This window comes from Sycon ciliatum, chromosome 10, assembly GCF_964019385.1.
Source record: "Sycon ciliatum chromosome 10, ocSycCili1.1, whole genome shotgun sequence".
NCBI lineage: Eukaryota > Metazoa > Porifera > Calcarea > Leucosolenida > Sycettidae > Sycon > Sycon ciliatum.
Window position 1 is genome coordinate 8917555 of NC_088652.1, and position 21115 is coordinate 8938669.

The 21115-nt window shown below is 44.5% G+C and overlaps 2 protein-coding genes across 2 annotated transcripts; both read left to right on the forward strand.

Moving 5' to 3' along the window:
• The first annotated feature begins 6 nt into the window (after positions 1-6).
• On the forward strand, positions 7-4642 carry LOC135826193 (uncharacterized). The gene is made up of 6 exons (XM_065338825.1): positions 7-462; positions 824-855; positions 1991-2032; positions 2873-3025; positions 3326-3397; positions 3731-4642. The coding sequence occupies exons 1-6, from the start codon at positions 36-38 to the stop codon at positions 3770-3772; spliced, it is 768 nt and encodes a 255-aa protein (XP_065194897.1). The 5' UTR covers positions 7-35; the 3' UTR covers positions 3773-4642.
• Positions 4643-6788: 2146 nt separating this feature from the next.
• On the forward strand, positions 6789-17578 carry LOC135826101 (uncharacterized). The gene is made up of 4 exons (XM_065338738.1): positions 6789-7114; positions 14672-14911; positions 15196-15465; positions 16585-17578. Exons 1-4 carry the CDS (start codon positions 6988-6990, stop codon positions 16866-16868), a joined length of 921 nt encoding a protein of 306 aa, XP_065194810.1. The 5' UTR covers positions 6789-6987; the 3' UTR covers positions 16869-17578.
• Positions 17579-21115: the final 3537 nt, after the last annotated feature.

A 21115-nucleotide genomic window follows, 5' to 3' on the forward strand; every position in this document is an offset into this window, starting at 1 on the left:
CGCCGTCCCACATTACGTACACGGCGACGAAGAGAATGGCGCACGTGAGCACAACAACAATGTCGTCCCTGGCGGACAATGTAGCTCTAACGGACCCCACGACCAGCGATCAATTTGACGCAGAAGATCTAATAGAGCCGGGGATCCTGACTGACAGCGAGTTGACACCATCCCAGGGCACCAACGACATTCTCAGCTCACCCGAAGAATATGCCACGTACAATAATCAGTCTTACTTTACAGCTGCAACTGATGAACTGCGGAATGATAACTCCACCAGCTCAGCACCGTCCGAAGAGGAAAGTAGCGAATCTCAGCATGCAGTCGTCCGCTTTCTGGTGAGCCACAAGCTGCCATTAATTATCGGTGGATCTTCAGTGGGTGCTGCTTTGCTGCTTATTGTCGGGCTCGTTCTAGTCATTCGCCGCAGGAGGAGAAAAAAGAAGCTCGACTTCCTGAACAGTAAGTGTGGGGTTCTTCCAGTAAAGGCTCTCCCCGCCCCCACCTCTTTGAAGTAGTATTATAGAAACTTTCCTGTGTACTTTTCAGTTTCAATGGACATGGGCATCATGTGATTTGCATTCCATAGTAGTTTATCTTCCGTTTATTGGTCAAACAAGACTGGTGGCATAATTATGGTGGAGGAGGTAGTGTTGGTCTCTGTTGAATTTTCGTAAGACGGATAGAATAATTATAATAAGGAAATTTAGTGTAAGATCTGCCGTCATTTAGATTTAAAGGATATTGGTATAGATAATATTCAGCGGGTACTCAGTTCTGTTTTTGGTGTATTTATTGTCTGTATGTATTTACGTTTATTTAGAGTCTTTCAGCACACCTGCAACCGATGCAGAGGTAGGACGAGCTGTGATGTCTGCCATTACATTGTAATCTTAAACTGTTGTACAGTGCTGCTAAATATAGCCCTATCAGTAGATTCATCAGTGTGTCCTGCGACGGTTCACATAATAGTCTTCGCAGGTCTAGAGCTGCTCGTCGCCAAACGTGGCTTGCACTGACCGGATTCGTTAAGTAAATGTGCGTAGGATTAAGCCTAGTTCACATTCGACGGGGCGCGACGGGACGCGACGTAAGGATCGACGGGAAGCGACGGGACGGTCTGACGGCGTCCAATGTGAACACCAGGAACGGGAACGCAACCGTACTACCGTACAGATCGGGAAGCGACGAGAAGAGTTGGATCGATCCAACTTTTCATACCGTAGACGGGCGTAGACGGGGGCGCAAGCGTACAAAACGGCTGCAATTCGAGTGTTAACAGGAGACGGCGTCGTGCGCCGACTGCTCCCGATTCGTACATGGAAATTTTTAGCATTTCGAACACTGCGCTTCCCATGATAACTCACAGAATGGCTAGCACGATTTGAGTTGAATTTTAGCAACATAAGATCTCATGTCACTTATTGTATTTAGGGATAGTTCAGAAGCGTGACAGACGAACTATTCTATCATTTTCTGGGGCTATTATTTGAATGCCACAACTTTGAGGGCTAATTTTTTGGTCTTCACGAAAAACTGGTATTGTGAACTTGATTCCGCTTCTTTCAAGGAGAAATGTTTTGAAAAGAAGTCCCGAAAAACGAGAAATTAGGTCCAAAAGTCACCCCGTCACGGACCGTGCCTTATGACTCGCGCCGTTCGACGGTGAACGTCGCAACGACTGCTGCATGTCGTGTCGTACGAATCGTACAGGATTTTACAGCTCACCCCAGCCCTCCCGACAAGCCCTTACGTCCCGTACCGTCGGCGTTGCGTCGAATGTGAACTAGGCTTTAGACACCAGATCAGTATGCAGGCCGTAGCCTAGTGATTCTGAGTCTTGGAATGGTCAAGTAAAACTTGGAGTCGGTTGGAGCTATAAGACTGTGAAGTAAGGGAAGTTTTTAATGTTAGAATATCCTTTATTATATTCGGAGGATTGAACTATACACCGTGCCTCTCCTTTTGCTTTTCTCTGTTTCTCCGCAAGGCCGAGAATCGGTTAGGCAGGGACCATCAGACCGCAGCGAATGTAAGGACACCGCATGCATATATTTTGCTTAACACCGCACGTATTCTTAACTCATATTGACCAGGACTTACACACTCCCTGCCACATGACAAGAATAACGCTTTTGCTTACCCTTCTAACTCTTGTTATGTCCTATCTAAAAACCGTTCCAAACCAACTGCATAGAAATCTACAAAATCTGCTCAAATTCAGTCCAGTTTCCACCCCGAGTTCCATTCACCATTTCCAAAAATCCGATCCACAGTTAGATTGTATGATCCTCAGTTCGGCACTACACAGGATAATCATTTCGCCTAGGTGGAATTCTCTGTAACTATCAACTACATGTAAACTTGAACAGAACTGCAAGCAATTACCCCTTAGAGTGCTCAAACTACGGATGTTACCGGGCAATACATGAGGCTCAGTTGCATGTTTGGAGCTTAACAGTACGTGCCAGATCTTCACAAGGCCGAAATAGATGGGTGAAATGCTCATTTCTGCAGGCTGCTAACTCAGCTAGCTAATGCTGCATGATCAGTGCAAGTGCCAATTTTTCACAACTGAAGAACCGCCTTTGCGATAAAGGCCACAGAATTGTAGGCAGCTGCTACATTCTAACATTCTTGATGCACAAGAGGTACACAAAAGGAAGTAAATAGGGCTGTTTTTTGTTGTAACTCAGAGTTTCATGGCAGAACCAATCATCAGACAACATAAGGAGATTAGAAAAAATTCTTGACGTAGACTTCTACATTTGTTTTGCAACCAACCGAACGGATGTTACCGGTATGTAGATATGCTACATTCATACCATCACCCAATGTGAATTTCTCAATTTCCCTATCCAAATTCCAACAGAACGCAAAGGGCAGCATGATGAGTATCTACGAATCTGGGATTGAGCTGCAATCAGCCGAAGGAACAGTCGTCGACTTTCCGGTGGTTCCAGATGAAAATCCATACATGTGTTTACGCTTCGAGACCACCAGTTTTTCGTGCAAAGACCCGCTGGTAAGTGTCGGGTGGTCCTTTAAGTATCTAATTCCGGTCTCCTGTATATTGAGGGCACTCTGCACACCCGCCTTTGTTGCATCCCCAGGCTTCGAGTACATAATTAATATTTCTCCAATGGCTTCAAATTCGTCCTCTACATGAAATCAATTGTTCTGTAATGCGTAAATACTGTTACGCTCAGTGGGTTTCTAGTCCACAGCTGGAACAGTTCAAAGGCGTTAACCATTAAACATGTCTTGACCTTAATCCCAGCCTATGACGACATCTGCTCAAATTGTTATCTACGTTGTATTACAGGCTGTACCAAGTGAAGATGACTACAACCACCTGGCTGGCCTGGGCCTTGTTATTGCAAGACCTGGCTTGAAGGTACGTGAGTGTACAGGTATCCGACTGTATCACGGTAACAAATTCTTCTGAGGTGAATGGGACAACAAATACATGTACACGGGTTTACAGATGGTGCGCTAAACTTTAGACACAATGTCCAGAAATAAACCATTAGTATTGAGTCCTTTTTCTTGCACACTGGTAGATACGCCATTCTAGTGATGGCAATGTACATTACTCCATAGAGCTCAGTTTCGATAGTAACCCTGCGTCTCTAGATTGTCAGCTATAACGGCAGTTTAAACATTCCACTCACCATTTACTCTTTGTCTTCTCTCGTCGCTTTCAATTCCCGTACTATCTCCTATGCAGGATGTTAAAGATACCCAGTGTTCGATGTCATCAGAGTGCTAACAGATGTGTGATGCTGCTTACCTCAAGGAACGGGCATGAAACATACGGACACTTCTATCTGAAATTGGATGAAATGATACATTTATGTTCATATAAATTGGTTGTGTTTGCTTCGGTTGATCATACGTACGCCACGTGAACCCTCGCCAATGAATGTACGTCACCTTTGCACTTTGATGCGATACAATTTTCCTTCCAGGTTCATTTTTTCTCTTTGTATTCTTCTGAATTTGCATCAGTCTCAATAATGGCATAACACAGAATCTCCTTTCCTTTACCTAAGTTATCGTCCACTAACAATTTTAGAATACCAACCTCAGTCTTCACATTTTTCTATGGCCAATTCGCCTGCTTTGGTTTCACAATAGTTGTCAATCCATTTGTAACGAACAGCTTTCGTGGCGAGTAGAAGCAAATTTACAGCACCATCCTTCTACCCTGATCTGCTCTTTTTATTGCCATTAGTTGTATTGAAGTAAGTTCTTTAAATCATGTGCGTTCCTAAGGGAGGTACCTGATAGTTTTGTAGATCGTACGTTTTTCGCGTCTATGTAACAGCAAAACTTTGTCCAGTAGCATTGGAAGTATTTTTTATATTTTTTTGTTGCACTCGAATCTATACTGGGGATATCCGTGCAGGCCATTTTCAATATGTATGAATTGCTTACTGTGAGTGGCGTTTTACATCAGACTTTTCCTGTCCCACGTCATCAACCTACTGTCATTCTATACTTTCAAAACCTGTAATACCTTGTAAGGATAGCTTCAGCTTTCGTTCCATTTCAAATGTGTTCTTGGCCTGTATGGCACGTGTTATTACGTTTCATTTGTTATTTATCTACCGGAGTACCTCGTATACTCACTCCTTTCCGTGAAATGTCAATCTTGAACTACATGATGCTAGTTTTCCTATTTGAGAGCGGGTTTATTCACAACCCCAATTGGGCCAATCGCGTGAAACCATGAAGTAAGAGACAAAGCAAGAATGCAACCCAAATTCAGAAATATAACACAACACTCAATTGCAATGTAAGATTGAACACAAAGGCTTCACAGGAAACCATTACCTAGCTAGATATGCTACTTTAATGCTTTTATAGTGTGTCTTACAAAGTTAAACCCCTTGTTCTGTTACGGTGGACCCTTTTCACTGTGGTTAGCGGTTCTTGCAGTGACATCATAAAATATGCTTTTGTCACATGACGCTGCAGAAAAGCAATGCGCGTGATGTCATTTCATCCAAACAGGCAGATGATGATATAATCGCAAAACCTAACTAAAAAAAGGTTTTTGAGCCTTGGACATTTTATCGGAGTTCCACTGTATTTTAGGAGGTCAGCAGAGGACGAAAAGCATATTAAGGACTAGTTACGTAATGCACCTTGTGTTTCCGTTCCATTGACATTCTGTGTGCGTCAGGTGAAACACACTGGTGCGATTCTCAACAGAAGAATTAAGAGGTTCCTGTAAACAAAAGCCGGTAATTCCGCGCTGCCAGCATGAATTACCTTCAGGATAATGGACACGTTTTACTCTGTATGTAAATAACATGAAAATAGTGTGCCAATTCCCCGAGGAGCTTGGCGGCACTGCCATTACGTTAATGATGCCTGGATTCGAAACGCGCCTGGCAAGCTACCGAAGCACAGCACGCATAATCTCAAAAAGAGGTGGCGTGCTTGATAATCCCACGGGTGTGGCTCAACCTACTGTAGCATTTTCTACGAGTATGGCTGCATCCATTCAGGGCATTAGCAATTGCGCGTGACGCCGGACTCCACAGGACTCCGTGTTACATCTTTCTACGATTTAGTCGTAGATCAGGGATCTATGTGGTTCCTATTGTATTTCAAATAACCCAGTGCATAGTGATATTGGGGGTTTCAAACAGAATTTCGGTTACTGTTTTGTATGTCGTGCAATTGCATCCATTTTACCGATCAACCTGGCCTCCGGGATTTTGGTTTTGCTTTTGATACTTTATCCAATCGATCAAATCCGACATGATTCTGCCTTGTCACGGTGAGTTTGGCCCAGGGTGGGTTGAAGTCATAATAATAATCTGACCATGGTAGTAGTTGGGTCCCGTTGTAGACGTCTCAAACCTCGGTCGTGTTTTGGGCCTATAGTGAGGTGTACACCTGCTAGAAGAGTTCCCAGCATTTTGCAAAGTGTTGGTATAGCCAAAGGAAACCTGCCTACATAATTAGTGAGAAACCAGAGAGATATACTAGCCAATTTTATCACGTTAACTCAGACATGCTCTCAGTAAATAATTTCCATTTTATGATGGGAAATATTTTTATGTTTTCATTTCAAAGATGCCCATTACTGCCTAAGTAGTGAAATGACGAAACGGATGACTTGATCGAGGTGGTCATCATTCTGTATCCGAACCAAAAATTCTCTGTTGAGCGCCACCTACTAGAAGCCGATACTGCCCCTGAAAGCGGATTGTCAGCTAACCCTGCCAACTAAACATTCATACTGTTCTTGAATCGTGTCTGCTTAACAGATGTACCCTTTACGATAACAATGATGGCAGGATTACGTCTTTATCCGGTCAATAACTCGTGGCAAACATCCACCCATTTAGGTACCACTGGCTGCAAGATGACCAGCCCCTCATTCTCTTTTCTTTGGCTGTGTTTTGGTGTACATGACTATGTACTAGTATGCATATTTAGTATGTACAGGTGCATGCGTGTAAGCACCTCATTCCCGCTCATTCCTCATTCTTCCTTCCATCTGGCAACTGCTGGTTTTATACATTGTGTAATTACTCAGCCTTATTTGCAATAATAATAATTATAAAATAATGTACATTTAACCTCATCGCTGTTCTGTTTTGAACACTGGTATCATTTCAGATTTTAGGAAGGTTAGTTGAGGCCACATGGATGCAGTGAATGGGATTTTCGGTCTTTGTCAACTTTGTGGTGGGTCTGATCTACTCACCTCTCACTACTTTAGGAGCTGCATCTCCGCCTTGATCCAAGAGCGTGGTGGCGATCCCGGGGATGCTGAAAACTCTGTTTTTATTTGTAGTCAAGGCTAAGAGTCATCCTGTTTCTTAGATCCGTCTGGGACATTCTAATGTCCACGCATGCCCCGATGAGATTTGTGTGGTGTGAGCAGGACGATCACTTCCTAGAAACCCATTTATTGCATCGTTCAAGTCGAAGCGGGCCACTGAAGAACTGAGTCAGTCCAATATGGAAATGAATATCACCGTTTGGGTATTCACGATCGCGTTTATAGGAATAGCCGATTCGGGGAGCAGGAACGGAGGAACGTCTTCTCCGAAGTCAACTAAAGCCGCTGGAATCCCAACACAACATGGTACGTTTAATAATTATTATTACTTGTATGCAGTCTCGATTTGAGGCATCAACAAAGACGATATTTCAAAGAATGGGTGTTGCTCTCAATGTGGAAACTCGCGCTTGCAGACTTGACTTGACTCAACTGCTATCCGCACCCCGCTACATGTTCATGCAGCAGACCTTCCACTAGGCAAGCTCCATTTTCAGCCCATCCAGTCGGGACTCAGTCAAGTACTAGTAACACGCATGCAGCGCTACGTACATATGCAGCGAAGTCAATGAAGGCTTGTAGCCTCTTGTTTGTTTGCAATCTCGGCTGATCCATTCCAGTCGTGACTCAGTCAAGTCACAAGTATATAGCACTTAATACATATACAGTGGAGTATATCAGGGTGTGTAGCCTCTTGTTTGTTTACAATCTCGTTTATTGTGACTGGTCCATCGTGCGGTTTGTGCTGTTCCATTCGTGAAGGGGACAATTTAATACCGTCAAGTACATGGTCAATTCCGATTCGGGTCATGCCGAATTGAGTCCTGGGCAAAGTGGCGAATTCCCATAAGACGGGCGCTGGTGTCCACCGCGGTGAAATGGGTTTCGCTGATGTGGTAGCACACCAGTCAAATACATTCCCTTCTTTCGCTTATCTTCACCTAGTGGCAAATGTTACACAACCCATAATCATACTGCCTTATGCAGACATAGGGCGCTAGTTCACAAATCGAGCTGTAGTGGGTCTCTCTTCTGTGTGACCACATGTAGCAGGCCTTATTCGCGCCATTAGTGCCCCCAGTCGATCTATCTCTGGCTCTCTCTCTCCATCTCTCTCTTTAGAAGAGTGGATTCTCTAATATAGAAGTATAATGTCCTCCTCTAGGTACCACATGTTCCCTACTGTTATGCTGGCATACCTGATTTGTTGAATGGTAATATTAATTTTATCAATATCACATGTTTTAGTACAGTATATCGCATGTACGCTGTTCTGCAATTCAATATAGGGACTGTGAATGTGACTGCAAGCTGCGAGATGTATAATAGAAGTTTCTCGGTCCGCGTCAGACTCGGCTAGAAGCCGAGTTTTTCGTATTCGTAAGAACGCCACCATCCTTCAAGGGTCCGAGTAAGGCATATTTCATCTTTCAACATTCAAAGCACCGCATTTGAACTGGATGGTGCCTGCGTCATTCCTATTTTTTAAGACACTAATGAAATTATTGTCTCCATGTAGTTGTCAAGAGTTGACGAGTGTGGTTGCGAGTTTTTTTACGTCTGACGTCTTGCTCCCCCAACCGGGAGCATGGCGTCCATTGACTTAGGAATTTTGGATAGTGAAGGCTTGGAGTCACTGGCAAAGGCCAATAACGTCAAATGGGCCGGCCTGAGCCGGGTGCAATTGGAAGCCGCCCTGAGGGGAAAGTTGCAACCACTGGACGATCAGATCGACACACACAGGGTCACAGAGCAGGCAGGAGGATGTGAATGTACCAGTACTGATGCTACTGCGCTAACGAAGATGATGGTTGACCTGATGGAGACGGTCCGAAACCTGGTAGCAGAAGTTTCCGACCTACGAAAAATCTCTCTCGAAAACGAGAAAGGAAAAGATGCCGCCATTGCATAGCTCAGGAAGGAGCTTCGCGCCCTGACACAACACCACCAACCCATCGATGTCTCTAATCGCGCCCTCGACAGCCACCAGGATGAGTACTCGTACCGTGCAGCTACAAACATTCCCGCCACGGGTGTACCAGTGCCCGCATCTGCACCAACAGGGCTTGAATCCGCAGCTCTGGGCGAGACGTACGCTAGTCGTACCCTCTCTACACCCCGAACAAGCAACGCCAGTCGTACTACTGACAAGCCTGTCAGCACCAAGTACGACTGGTCAATCGTACGTGAAGCCGCCAACCGCCACAGGAAGCCCGCAGATCTGCGTGGAGGTAAGAAAATAACACGCAGAGTTGTATTCGTCGGGGGCATCAATATCAACTGCAGTGCTGATGATCTTGTTGCGTACTGTAGAAAGAAGAATGTGGAAGTTACTGGCTGTAAACTAATCCCCTTCAGAACAGTGTACGGCACACGTTGTACGCACATCTGACAGTTGCTGAGCATGACGAAAGAAATGTTCTGGAAAACGATTTCTGGCCCGAGCATGTAAGGGCCCGGTCACACATGCACTCGAAAGTAGCGTATACGCTGAAGCGAGGTCGCAGGAGCGAAAAATGGCATGGCAACGGCGAAAAGCGGAACTTCCGCTTCAGCGGAAACTCCAATCCGCTTCCTCCAAAATTTTCGAAGCGAGACTGTCGCTTCTGCGGATTCGCTTCAGCGGAAAATACCACGGTCTACTGTATATGGACTTGCTACGAGAAATTTGTATGCGTATGATGTCCATGCAACAAAAATGCGTGCAAGATAGTCATTGACCTCGTCTATTCTCCGTACCGTATGCACCACAGTCTCATTTTCCGCCAAAGTACAGTTGCGCTCGGTGAAATCCGGCCCAAAGTGCATAACTGACGCCCAGTACTGATGCGGCCCTTGACGCCCTCAAAGTTGTACAAGTGCTAGTGTGCACGTGTACCGTATGAACTGTACCAAAGTGTAAAAAACCGCGCCAAACAAAGACAAGTGTAACATTCATTTCAGTTCACTGTTCAGCACAAGTAAAGAAGACGGAGATCGTTTCGGAGCAGTTTATTTCATACACAGAGCAGCAGGGCTTCAATATTTTGTGTGGCCACCGTCTGCCTCGATTAGGGCTTCAACACGACGTGGCATTGACTCCACGTATGGCGGGGAAACCGTGTCAGGAGCCAACGAGTCCCACTCCAGGTGTAGTGCATGCACCAGCTGGTCAGCATTCTCGCAGCGATGTGGAATTATTCTCTTCTTGAGAGGAGCCCACACATTGGGAATGGCCATGTCCTTCTTCTCTATCTCTTCTTGATCTTGAGCTGTACTTCGTGAGGTGAATGAAACAGGAAAGACATTTCGAAATGTTTTTACTTTTTTACACGTGCCCTCCGAACTTTTACACGAGGTGCGTACAGTTGAGTTCGTACACACAAATCGCTTGTGATGTAATGGGAGCTGGCTTCGCGGCGCCGGCTTTGCACTTCAGGCCGGATTTCACCGAGCGCAACTGTAGGAGTTGTGCCCTGTTTGTATGTGTGACCACACACACGTGGTTTCGCTGGAGCGACACCATTGGACACCAGGCTCGCTGCCGCCGAACCTCGTCGCCGAAGCGAATCCCATTGCATGTGTGACCGGGCCCTAACAGCACGAGAATGGAAGTTCAAGAACCCACCCCTCCCCAAGCAATCATAAACTGTGATGTTGAATCCACACGCACCCATCTTTTTTCCCACTAGGACCACATCGACACCATCATCTAACAGTGTGTCAGGGCAACTGAACCCAGATGCACCTACCTTCACTCTCCCATCACCATACGATACCTCAGCCTTCATACCAAACAAACATCCCCATCATATTATGCGGCTAGCCACAACCAATGCTCGCAGCTGGTACTCAAAGGCCGATGAAATTAATAACATATTTGGTACTTCAGACATGGACATATTAGGCATCACCGAAATCTGGCTAACTCAGAAAATTCCTAACTCTGTATTATTGCCAACTGCCGCTTTTGACATAGTACGAAGAGACCGCCCATCTCATGTCGCTCTGCGTGGCGGTGGTGTTGCTTTCTTACTCCGACCAGGACTCGCCTACGTCAGACGAGCAGACCTTGAGCCTGCCAACACCAACCTTGAAATCCTATGCATTCAACTTAAAAATGGCCACAAAGATGTCTATATTTTCTGCTGTTATCGGCCACCAAGGCAGGATCATTCAACCTTCCTCTCTGGCTTGCGTGAGTCCATCTCTTCCATTACGGACACTACTGCTTCCATTATCATCCTCGGTGACTTTAATGCCCGGCACAATGAATGGTATAGGCAGGATCCGAACACTGCTGCTGGAAGATGCCTTGTCGAACTGCTGGATGATACTGGATTTACACAACTTGTACGCGACCAACCAACACGTTTCTCCGCCGCAGGTCAGAGCTCTTCTCTCCTGGACCTTGTTCTCTGTAACCAACCATTCCTCATCCACAACCTCACCACACTTCTCCTGCCTCTGATCACTGTCCTGTGGTATTTGATTTCGCAATACAGACTCGTTCCCAGCAACCAGTGCACTCTGATTTGCTCGTGAACAACTATGCAGCCACAGACTGGCCCGCACTTAATAACCACCTTTGGAGCCTCCCTCTTCTCGCTGCTGTACAAGAAGCCGGTAGTACAGATGAAGCATGGGTCTCCTGGCGAACACTAGTTGACACAACCATATCATCTTTTGTTCCGAAGGTTAGAAAGCGAACAAATCGTTATGGAAAGCCTTGGTTCACCTCTGTGCACCATCGCCTCCGTCAACGTCGAGATCGACTATTTGCTGCAGCAAAACGCGTTAATACCCCTGAGTGCAAGGCTGCTTATCGCATTTCAAGGAACTGCCTCGTCGCTGCCATCCGTAAAGCTAAACGTCACTTCTACGACCAGATGTCAGACAGCCTTCATGCAGATCGAGGATCTTATGACTGGTAGAAGAGAGTCAAGAAAATGTGCGACATCAATTGTCCTCACACCCCCTATACCTGATATCCAAGGAGTTGATACCTTAGCGGTTACCGACCCTGAGAAAGCGAATATCTTCTGTTACCAGTTCGCCAAGAACAGTCAAGCTACGCCGTCGTCGGATGCAGATTATCGTGATCTCGCCATGCCTTCTTCTTCGGAAACATTTGCCATCCGCCCTTTGTCTATCGTAGAAGTATTCAAGGCACTGTCGACCCTAAGTGTGCGAAAGTCTACAGCTGGCAGTCTTCCTAACATGATCCTACGAGAGACAGCAGAAGTGCTCGCCCAATCACTCACTGCTCTCTTTAACCGCTGCACCACTTACCGATCCCAACCCCTTGAGTGGAAAGGGAAGTCGCAATGACCCTGCTAACTACCGGCCGATATCTCTGCTGAATGGCGTGGCAAAATTCTACGAAGCGTTAATCAGCCGCCAGGTGTACGCGTTTGTAGCGAAACACAAACTCCTGTCGCCGAAACAGTTCGGGTTTCGCCACCACCGAAGCACGGTTGACCAACTTGTGTATGTCACATCAACTGTCAGCTCTGCATTTGATAACCGGGCCCAGTGTGATGCCGTCTTTCTCGATTTCTCGAAGGCATTTGATCGTACCAGCCATCGCCTCCCAGCCTCATGTCTGTCCGGTTGGTGTGCACCTGACTCATTCGCGTGGCTGATGGACTTCCTGGAAGGCCGATCGATGTCTGTGCGGGTCGGCACTGAATTATCAACCAATATGTCGCTCACCGCTGGTGTGCCACAAGGCTTCCACCTAGGCCCTCTATTGGTCAACCTTTCTATCAACTCCCTTCTCAGCATTCCCCAATCCAGCGATCTGACCCTGTTTGCGGATGATTCCAACATGGTCTGCGTTTCTCCGCCTACTGTCGTACCCGCCGCGCACACTGCCTCCCTGAAACTAGACCTTGATAGATGTGTGAACCGGTCCCATAAAGCTGAAGCAGTTTTCAATGCTAACAAATGTGTCCATGTTCCCTTTTGCAAACCTAAATCAAACCCACCTGATCCCAGGACCATCACCATGGCCGGTACGTCACTGACCCAGCCCTCTTCCCACCGCCATCTGGGCATCATCCTCACTCCTTCACTCAATCTGTCCCCCATATTCAACACATTACAAGCAAATTTCGAGGTCGGGTTTTTCTTTTAAACCATATGTCCAACTTCCTTCCTTTTCCTGCTGTGAATCTTTTGTATAAATGTTATGTTCGTCCCCTCCTTCAATATGGTGTTCCCGTTTGGATGTTTTCCGTTTCAGCCACCATGTCCACAACCCTTGATAAACTGCAGGCTACTGCTGCTAGAGCATACTTAAATAGTAAAGTCAAGCGTCGGCCTGACTGGACGACTTCCAAAGAAGACCTCAATGTTCTGTCCTCTTGCGAATCTTTAGCATGGCGACGGCAGATTCTTGGCCTTGTCTATTTCCACCATGTTTTCTCCCAATATTCCTCCTTGTTTGTCTCACTTCCAGCTACCCTCTTCCCAAAGCAGTCGTCACCCTTCATCCATAATTCTTCGTAAAGCTGGCACGTACTTTCGTAAATCAACCCTTTTTTCTTTGAGTGTGGCCTGGAATAAACTTCCTGAAGATATTCGTTCACTCTCTACAACAGCGAAATTTAGTATTACTGTTCGTCGGTATCATTCGCAATCTATGTTTTCTTTGAAAGGTGTTCCTGACTTTTGCGTCTAGGCTAACCACATCTATGATAGTTTCAATAGTTTGTGTATATGTCAGTTATAGTAGTCCGCAATGCTGCTTTTCTAATTCTCACTATGATTAGTATGCAATGTACTACCCGAAGTACTGAATATACTTCTTTTGTATTTATGTATCTTCTTCCTCTTCTCCCTTACGAACATACTTTCTCATTTTCCATACTTACTTAGGAAACTCCCTTCGATAGGCATCTATTTGCCTCTGGAGGATCCGCGAAATAAAAATCAATCAATCAAAGTAGTTAAACAATCGACGAGGAGACAATAGTCGTAAAATGGCAATAAATAAGATAAATTGTGCACTCATAACAACAGCAAAAATGAAGAAAGTCAAGTTCCATAACGTTTTCTTGTGACTGTCATCAGTGGAACGCCGTCACATAAAAATGTAATAACTAAAACACACACTTATATACATGTAGCTAATATGGTTTCAGGTAGAAATACAGCAGCTAACAAGTACAAAAAGCGAAGTTAGCACCTTTGCAATGTGTGAATATAGTGTATGTGAGAAAGGTAGGTTGGAATGGAGGTTGGAATGGAGGTGGAGGATGAGAGTAGTGATGAGGAGGAGTTTGATGTTGACAAGAGGAAGTCTGCAGTGTACAAGCATTTGGTGTCCAGTCCAGAATGTCGTAAGGTGTTTGACGATTCCTGGTTTAGTGTTATTCGTTGCGCACGTTTCTTCAAGCAATTGCAGGTGTTGAAAGCTGTGTACATTCGTACTCGTGACCCTGTGCTATGTAAACAGAAAGAAAACGTTGTATCACTCACACTCTTCAAATAATACACACGCACCATTACATTCATTCACACAGTATCACATTCATCTGCCACTACCTTTCTCACATACACTATATTCACACATTGCAAAGGTGCTAACTTCGCTTTTTGTACTTGTTAGCTGCTGTATTTCTACCTGAAACCATATTAGCTACATGTATATAAGTGTGTGTTTTAGTTATTACATTTTTATGTGACGGCGTTCCACTGATGACAGTCACAAGAAAACGTTATGGAACTTGACTTTCTTCATTTTTGCTGTTGTTATGAGTGCACAATTTATCTTATTTATTGCCATTTTACAAACAAAGTAGGTTACCAGATTAAGAAAATTCGGCGATAATTTGTGTATATTTCTGTGTTCTTCCCCCCCCCCCCCTATGTCTTCAGTTACACTTCAAAATGTGTGGATAAGAAGGGTACCTTCGCACACGTCTGTATATGCCGTCCTAAGGAATCCCATACTTGACCTCAGTAAGCCGACACGAACCCCAAGACTGCACACCACGACCATCCAGCCGGTCCCAGTTATGTCAAGGCCGTTTATCGTAGCACCAAGTATTATCACGGATAGTGGATTACCGTCTTCAGCGTTCTCTTCATCCGCAAGCACGAGAGCAACAGAATTTGGTGAGTGCCCTGCAGTTGCCTTTCCTCGGAAATAAACACCCTTTTGCATAAGTGGGGAATGTTGATATTTTTGGAACAAAGCGGCAGCTTTTCCAATTATTCAAGTGATAAGGTCATGCATTCTGACGTCATCCACAGCAGTCTAGAAGAAAAATCGATATATAGGAAACAAAAACAGAAATAAAAATTTTCCTTCACTTTAGGGTGGTGATTGAGCCTTGGACAGGTACTCATATCGATGTATCCAGTGTATGTTTGTTCTTTTGTAATGTTCAATCTCTTAGACACCGCATCAAGTACAGTTCCAACGCAAGGCTCTCTGGTAGCCTCATCTGGAAAACCCCTCTTGCCAAGTACAATATCTCTTTCCAAGTCGCCATCGAAAACGTCCAGTCCACAGTACACTACCGGTAGAATGCTCTCCAAACCACCAACAGAGAAAAGGTTTACCTTCACGTCCCAAGGGCTACCAGCATTTTCCACTTCATCGGACGGCGTCAGGACCTTACCAATATCCTCACCGGTGGGTGGGAATCCGCCAAAAGAGGCAATACGTACGTGGAAGGTTCAATGGAAATAGTGGAGGAGTTTCTTCAAATACAACCATGCCTATAAATTATAAGGGCACTGGTACATGTATAGCATGTATATAGCTTGATCTAATAATGGCAGGGCCTGCAAGGTTTACAACGTAGTTTCTCTGTAATCTATGACCATGGTAGGTGCAGTCCATTTTCTCATATTGCAACTCTCTCAAACCACTGGGTAATCATCGTACCGTTGAGTTCATATGTGTACACGACGCAGGGCTTCTCTCAGTAAACACTATGAAGTAACCGTTGGTGGATATTGCCGGCGGAAAAAGCGACAGAATTTGGTACATTTTCTGGTATGTTTCATGCATGTTTGGTATGTGGATGAAGAGTACTAGCAAATTTCGAGGAATTGCTCGCCATCAGGTTTGTATGTTGCTGTCAATTGCACTGCTTTTCGAGCCGAATCTGCCAATTTGTCGAGCATTTTTAAGCCTGCTGCTAGTTAGTGTAAGGCGGAAATATGAAGTCAGTCAGATAACTAAATGCTACCGAAATGATATGTAGTCTCCCTGTACTAAATCAGCGTTGTCCTAGTGTTGGTGCGGTGAATTTATTCGGTCGAAAAGCGCATGTGTGTCGTTGGGAGGATGGACTGTACTGATTACGTTCGGGCCAAACGTTTCTTCCTACCGTCGATCAATAACACATCCCTGGTTAGCAATTTACATGTATTTCCATGAGGAAGATCAATCAAATTTATCGAATGAATGATCGGATGAATATGTTTAACTGCACATCTGTACACATACACTAACCTACAATCTGCTCTATCTTACGTAGTGGGATTTGCTAATATTTAAAACACTTCCACAGGCCTGGTCCAGAGCCTGGTCCAGAGCTAGTCGGATACGGAAAAACGATGAAAGTCGGAATGGACTGTTTTAAACTGTGTTGAAAAAGAGAGGACAAATTGTGCAGGAAACATACGCAGACTTTAAAAACTTACATGTAAATTCTTACAGTGTCCACAGAACAATTTTTCCTCTTTACTGTAATGTCAGAGCTGTCATTTCCACAACAATTGTGTTAATGTAATGAGGCGGAGCTCTTTTTCTCCCAATTTTGTGCCTCTCGTAGGGGTGGTGAGCAATGGTAGTTCATCGGGGGTGGTGATTGGCGTTGCGATTGGGTCGTTTGCAACTGGCTTCCTCACAGCGGGTTTGGTTATCAAGCTCTACCTACGCAGCAGATCAAAGACGTATGGAAGAAAGGATGGATCACAGCTCTGCCATGATGGTGTGCGTAGTAGCATTACTGAAACGCCAGTAGCCATGACGGAGAGTGAGCTGTACGGGAACAGAGCGGCAGAGCCGGAGCAAAGCAACTGTGACGACGGTGTGTACACGTATGTTGCTTACTAAGCGCACGTAGATATTGCTGAAGACGTGCCACACGAATCTTTACTTACACCATACACTGGAGTGTCCTTTTCTACTTGTTGAATACCTTCTACAAACACTGTTCTATTTTCCTTGCGCTGTTGCAATCACCTCGCTCTTCGACTTAAGACTTAACATTAGAGGAAAACGTTTAAGAATTACATGATATTGAAGAGCCTGAAGTTTGTCCTTTTCTCAGTTTTCGCGTTCTTGTTCACGAGGAAACTGTTGTTGCACGTACATAATTGTAAGATAATTGTATGGTGCTCCATTCTATTCTTGAAACGTGGAGTGATGAAACTGCTCCCGTTCGTCCTTTCATTTGTGTACTTTGTACTTAGCCTTTGGCAACTTGAGTCCTCTACTGACGGCGGATGAACATCACATTGTAATAATCAACTGTAGTCAGGCACGCATGCATTGACCTCAATTTCCCCAACTGTATTTGCGACCAATTTTTGCCATTCTCTATGACCTCGCATTGCAGCCATATTCACCAATTGCCACGCTTGTTTTACGGCAACACGACTGCATCGCATTTCCAGCTTCAACCTCCATCTCTTGCTGAGTACTTGCAATGAAATCAAGAATCAAGTACCCATGCATGTAATCAATTCCTACTTGTAATAAGTTGTTGCTTCCTTTGTTGTAGACTTATACATAATTATTATTCGTTTCAGAACACAGTCTTCTTCATCATGTGAGTGTAGTTTTTGGTCAGCTCGGGACCTGGCGTAACAAGTTGTCGCCGATATTAACACTCAGCTGATATTACATAGCCAAAGCCTAATGTTTGCCAGGTAGAAGTTCTAACTTTCCTTGGAAAATGCTGAACAGATACCTCATGATTCTGTCTAGCTGCAGAAATAGGGGGAGTATGCTAAGGAGAAAGAGGAATAGAGCACAGAGACATAATGAATGGGAAATGTATTGCTAAAGTGCCATGCCAGCAGCCTGTAGTACACAAAAAGACTTGGAACTGAAAAGGTCAGGGAGAAGAATTAGCAGGGTCAATGCAGATCAGCTTAAAGAGAGCAACATCTTGCTAGAAATAGAACAGCACTGGTCTAAAGCAAATATCCGGATGCAGTACTGCCAACCAACTCGGTCTGCTTTGCATACTGCGACTTCTGATTTTGCAGCCTTTCTGTACATGTACTACCAATGTAATGTCTTGTGCATTGCTTGTATTGTGTTTACACTCGCATGCTTATCAGTGGCTGAATTTGCTAGTACAAAACATGTGTGACTTGTACCAGGACATTATGTTTTGTGCTACATGCAGTCGAAACATGGCATGCACTTTCTTTGGCACAGGGATATTCATCGCTCAGTTGGTGCTTGCCATGCTTCTGCACACAAAAAATCGCAAAACCTAAATATTCAGACTGAAGGGAAGGCAATACGAGTTAAGACAGTGCGATTCCAGACCCACCTAATCAGTTGAGGTTTGTGAACTATTGTTAAAGTGCAACTCACTGAGTACGAGTCTACCCAGGCAAGACGTACACCTGATTAGTAACTTTAACACTCCCCAGGTGTACATGTACATTTTATCCGAGTTCCACTGTATTTGAGGAGGACAGAACAGCACGAAAACCATATCGAGGACTAGGTACGTCATGTACCTTGTGTTTCCATCCCATTGACATTCTGTGTGCGTCAGGTGAAACACACTGGTGCGATTCTCAACAGAAGAAGTGAGAGGTTCCTGTAAACAAAAGCCGGTGATTCCACACTGCCAGCATGAATTACCTTCAGGACAATGGACACGTTTTACTCTGCATATGAATAACATGAGAATAATATGCCAATTCACCGGAGAGCTTGGCGGCACTGCAATTAAATTACTGATACATGGATTCCTAAGGCACCTGGCAAGCTACCGAAATACAGCAGACATATATCTCAAAGGTAGTTTGCTTGATAATCCCGCGCATCAGGCTCAACATACTGTAGCGCTTCATACGAGTATGGCTGTATCTATTCAGGGCACCAGCACTTGTGCGTAACGGTGTACCCCACAGGATTCGGTGTTACATCTTTCCACGGTTTAGTCGTAGATCAGGGGTGTATGTGGTTGCTTTCGTTCTTCAAATAACCCAATGCATCGTGATATTGGGAGTTTCAAACAGAATTTCGGTTTCTGTTTTGTATGTCGTGCAATTGCATCCATTTTACCGATCAACCTGGTCTCCGGGATTTTGGTTCTGATTTTAATACTTGATCCACTGGATCAAATCCACCATGATTCTGTCTAGTAACGATGCGGTCTACCCAGGGTGGGTTGAGGTCAAATCACCATGGCGGTAGTTAGGTCCCGCTGTAGACGTCTCTAACCTCAGTCGTGTTTTGGGCCTATAGTGAGTTGTACACCTGCTAGAGGGGTTTCATAACAGTGTGCATCAAATCCTTTGCATAGTGTTGGGATAGCCAAAGGAAACCTGCGTACATAATTTGAGGGAAAACAGAGAGATAAAACTAGCCAATCATATCCGGTTAACTAAGACATGCTCTCAGTTAATGATTTCCATTTTATGAATATATTTCAATATTTTCAATTCAAAGATGCCCATTACCGTCTAAGTAGTGAAATGAAGAAACTGATGACTTGATCGAGGTGGTCATCATTCAGTATCAGAATTCAAACATCTCTGTCGACCGCCACCTACTATAAGCCGATACTGCCCCTGAAAGCGGATTGCCAGCTAAGCATGCCAACTAAACATTCATACTGTTCTTGAATGGTGTCTGCTTAACAGATGTACCCTTTAAGATAACAATGATGGCGGATTACGTCTTTATCCGGTCTATAACTCGTGGAAAACACCCACCCATTGAGGTACCACTGGCTCCATGCTGTTCTCTTTTGTTTGGCTGTGTTTTAATCTACATGAATAAAGTAACCAACATCCTAAAATTCAACAACTTCCCAGAGTCAGTTATAGTTTCGGCACGTGAACGAGCTATGCGCCCCCGACGTGTCAGAGTGCAGAATGAATACCGTGTCACCCTCAACCTACCGTTTCACACCGAGTATATCCACAACAAAATTCATAAATTACTCCGGAAGTACAAGATAAATGCCCAGCTGATTTACAGTGTTATTTCTGTAACTTAGATTTTCTATAATAGTTCAATTTTTGTTTCAGTGTCCTTTAGTACAACGACGATTCCTGATGAGTGTTGTACGAAAACTTGTTTGAATCCGTATATTTTTCCCTACACCATTTCTTCATATTTGCATCGTTTTATTGCACATCGTCTTCACCGTTTTTACATTGCATGAATAAAGTACACAAATGTCGGTTCAGCTAGTTTTATTGATTGCGGTTATCAAAATAAAATAAATAAAATAAAAAAGTAACAAGTATGCAGAACTACGTTCATATACAGCGAAGTCAATAAAGGCGTGTAGCCTCTTGTTTGTTTACAATCCCGTTTATTGTGACTGGTCCATGGTGCTGTTGGTGCTGTTCCAGTCGTAAAGAGAACAATTATAAAAGAGAGCTTGTCTGAGGAAACCAGAACATTTGTGCAAGTCGATCTCTCAGATTTCGCTCAAATTTTGCACGTAGGTTTTCTTTGGGGTGTAGATCGACATTCCAAAGCCCGCGCAAAATCTTTTGAAGGGAACCATGAAACTGGCAAACACCTCAATATTGGCCCAATATTGGCACGATTTATGGGTCTACAAACGAGCAAAGTGACTGAATTTTTAGTGTAGTTTTTGATTGTACTGCAAGAGGAATGATGAAATTACGTGCCTCGTGATGTAGAATAATGCTTTCTGGTGCACGACACAATGCAAACGATCACGATCATTTCTGACGCGCTATTCCAAACGGACCATGATGGAGGAGGTGAGATGCGTTATATTTCTTGCACGCTCTGCTCAGAACATGCAGAAGCTATCGTTATAGCGCTAGCAGTATTGCATTGGCAAGAATTCTTTGATATATTTCCTATTGCAGTAAGAACAGCGATGCATTTTTTCACACTAACCAGTCACCTAGCTCATCCCAAACATGGTTCAACAGGAACTACGGCTAGTTTACATGCTGATTATCGACGTAGATCTGCAACAGCAAGGAATGACCGTAGTCCATGCCATCAAGGTCCCTTGGAGTTGACCAGCGCGCAGCCTACACTGCAGTACTGGTCTCATGGGGCATGTGGCCCGTCCACATGGCAGATTTCTTACGTCATGAACAACGTTATTTTGACCC